The 897-nt window shown below is 46.8% G+C and overlaps 1 protein-coding gene across 1 annotated transcript; it reads left to right on the top strand.

Moving 5' to 3' along the window:
* Positions 1-294: 294 nt before the first annotated feature.
* Positions 295-630, top strand: LOC111404353. The gene has a single exon (XM_023033169.1). The coding sequence runs from the start codon at positions 295-297 to the stop codon at positions 628-630; it is 336 nt and encodes a 111-aa protein (XP_022888937.1).
* The last annotated feature ends 267 nt before the right edge of the window (positions 631-897 follow it).

Here is an 897-nt window from a genome sequence, read left to right on the forward strand (position 1 = left end):
CATATAACTGCAGCAGTTTCTGCCCTCACATATGCTATAAAGTGTGAAACTTTCAAGATGTCTTTATCCAAAACTCCGCCAAAGACAGTGATCGAGCTTCTTACCCGAGCCGAGAAGTACATAAATATGGAGGAAACACTGAACCCGAGAAAGGTTGGACCACCCCATGACAGGGTCGAGCATAAACGACAGCACGACCCGAACCCCCGTGAAGAACAACCTTAGAAAAAATAGAGACAGGAGGTTCCTCCGACGTCATTCACGCGTTTAAATACGTCAAAGACAAATATATTTATGGAGATCAAGGATATGAAGGAACTCAAATGGCCTGTCAGAATGAGGTCACCACCCGAATCCAGGGACATGAACAAGTACTGTGAGTTCCATCGGGATCATGGGCATACCACGGAGAACTGTAAGGCCCTGCAACGGGAGATTGAAGCCCTTATTAAAAGAGGACTCCTGAGTTCCTACGTCGATAATGATAAACGCCCGAGGAACGATCGTGGTAGGGAAAAAGCCCCTGAGGCAAAAAGGGATGGTCAACCCACTGCTGGAACCATCAATATCATCATTGGGGGTATTGCCTCGGGAGGAGACTCCAACAGTGGAAGAAAACAAAATGCCTGACAATATGCCTTGGCCTCTGGGATGCCGCATGGAAAGCTGGAGGATATTACTTTTGGGACCTGGGACTTAGAAGGTATATCACTTCCACATGATGACGCCTTGGTAATCTCAGCGATTGTGGCCAATTTTGAAGTAAAGAGAATCTTGGTTGACAACGGGAGTGTGGCCAATATACTTTCACAAGAAGCTTTTGCCAAAATGGGAATCTCATCTCAGTAGCTCAAAGCGGTTAAAACTCCTCTCCAGGGGTTTGGGGGAGGAGTCATC

This window comes from Olea europaea, chromosome 11 (genome assembly GCF_002742605.1).
Source record: "Olea europaea var. sylvestris chromosome 11, O_europaea_v1, whole genome shotgun sequence".
NCBI classification, from domain to species: Eukaryota; Viridiplantae; Streptophyta; class Magnoliopsida; order Lamiales; family Oleaceae; genus Olea; species Olea europaea.

What these genes read in the sequence shown, in the direction of transcription:
- LOC111404353 (XM_023033169.1), top strand. Translation starts at nt 295, where the DNA reads ATGGAGATCAAGGATATGAAGGAACTCAAATGGCCTGTCAGAATGAGG.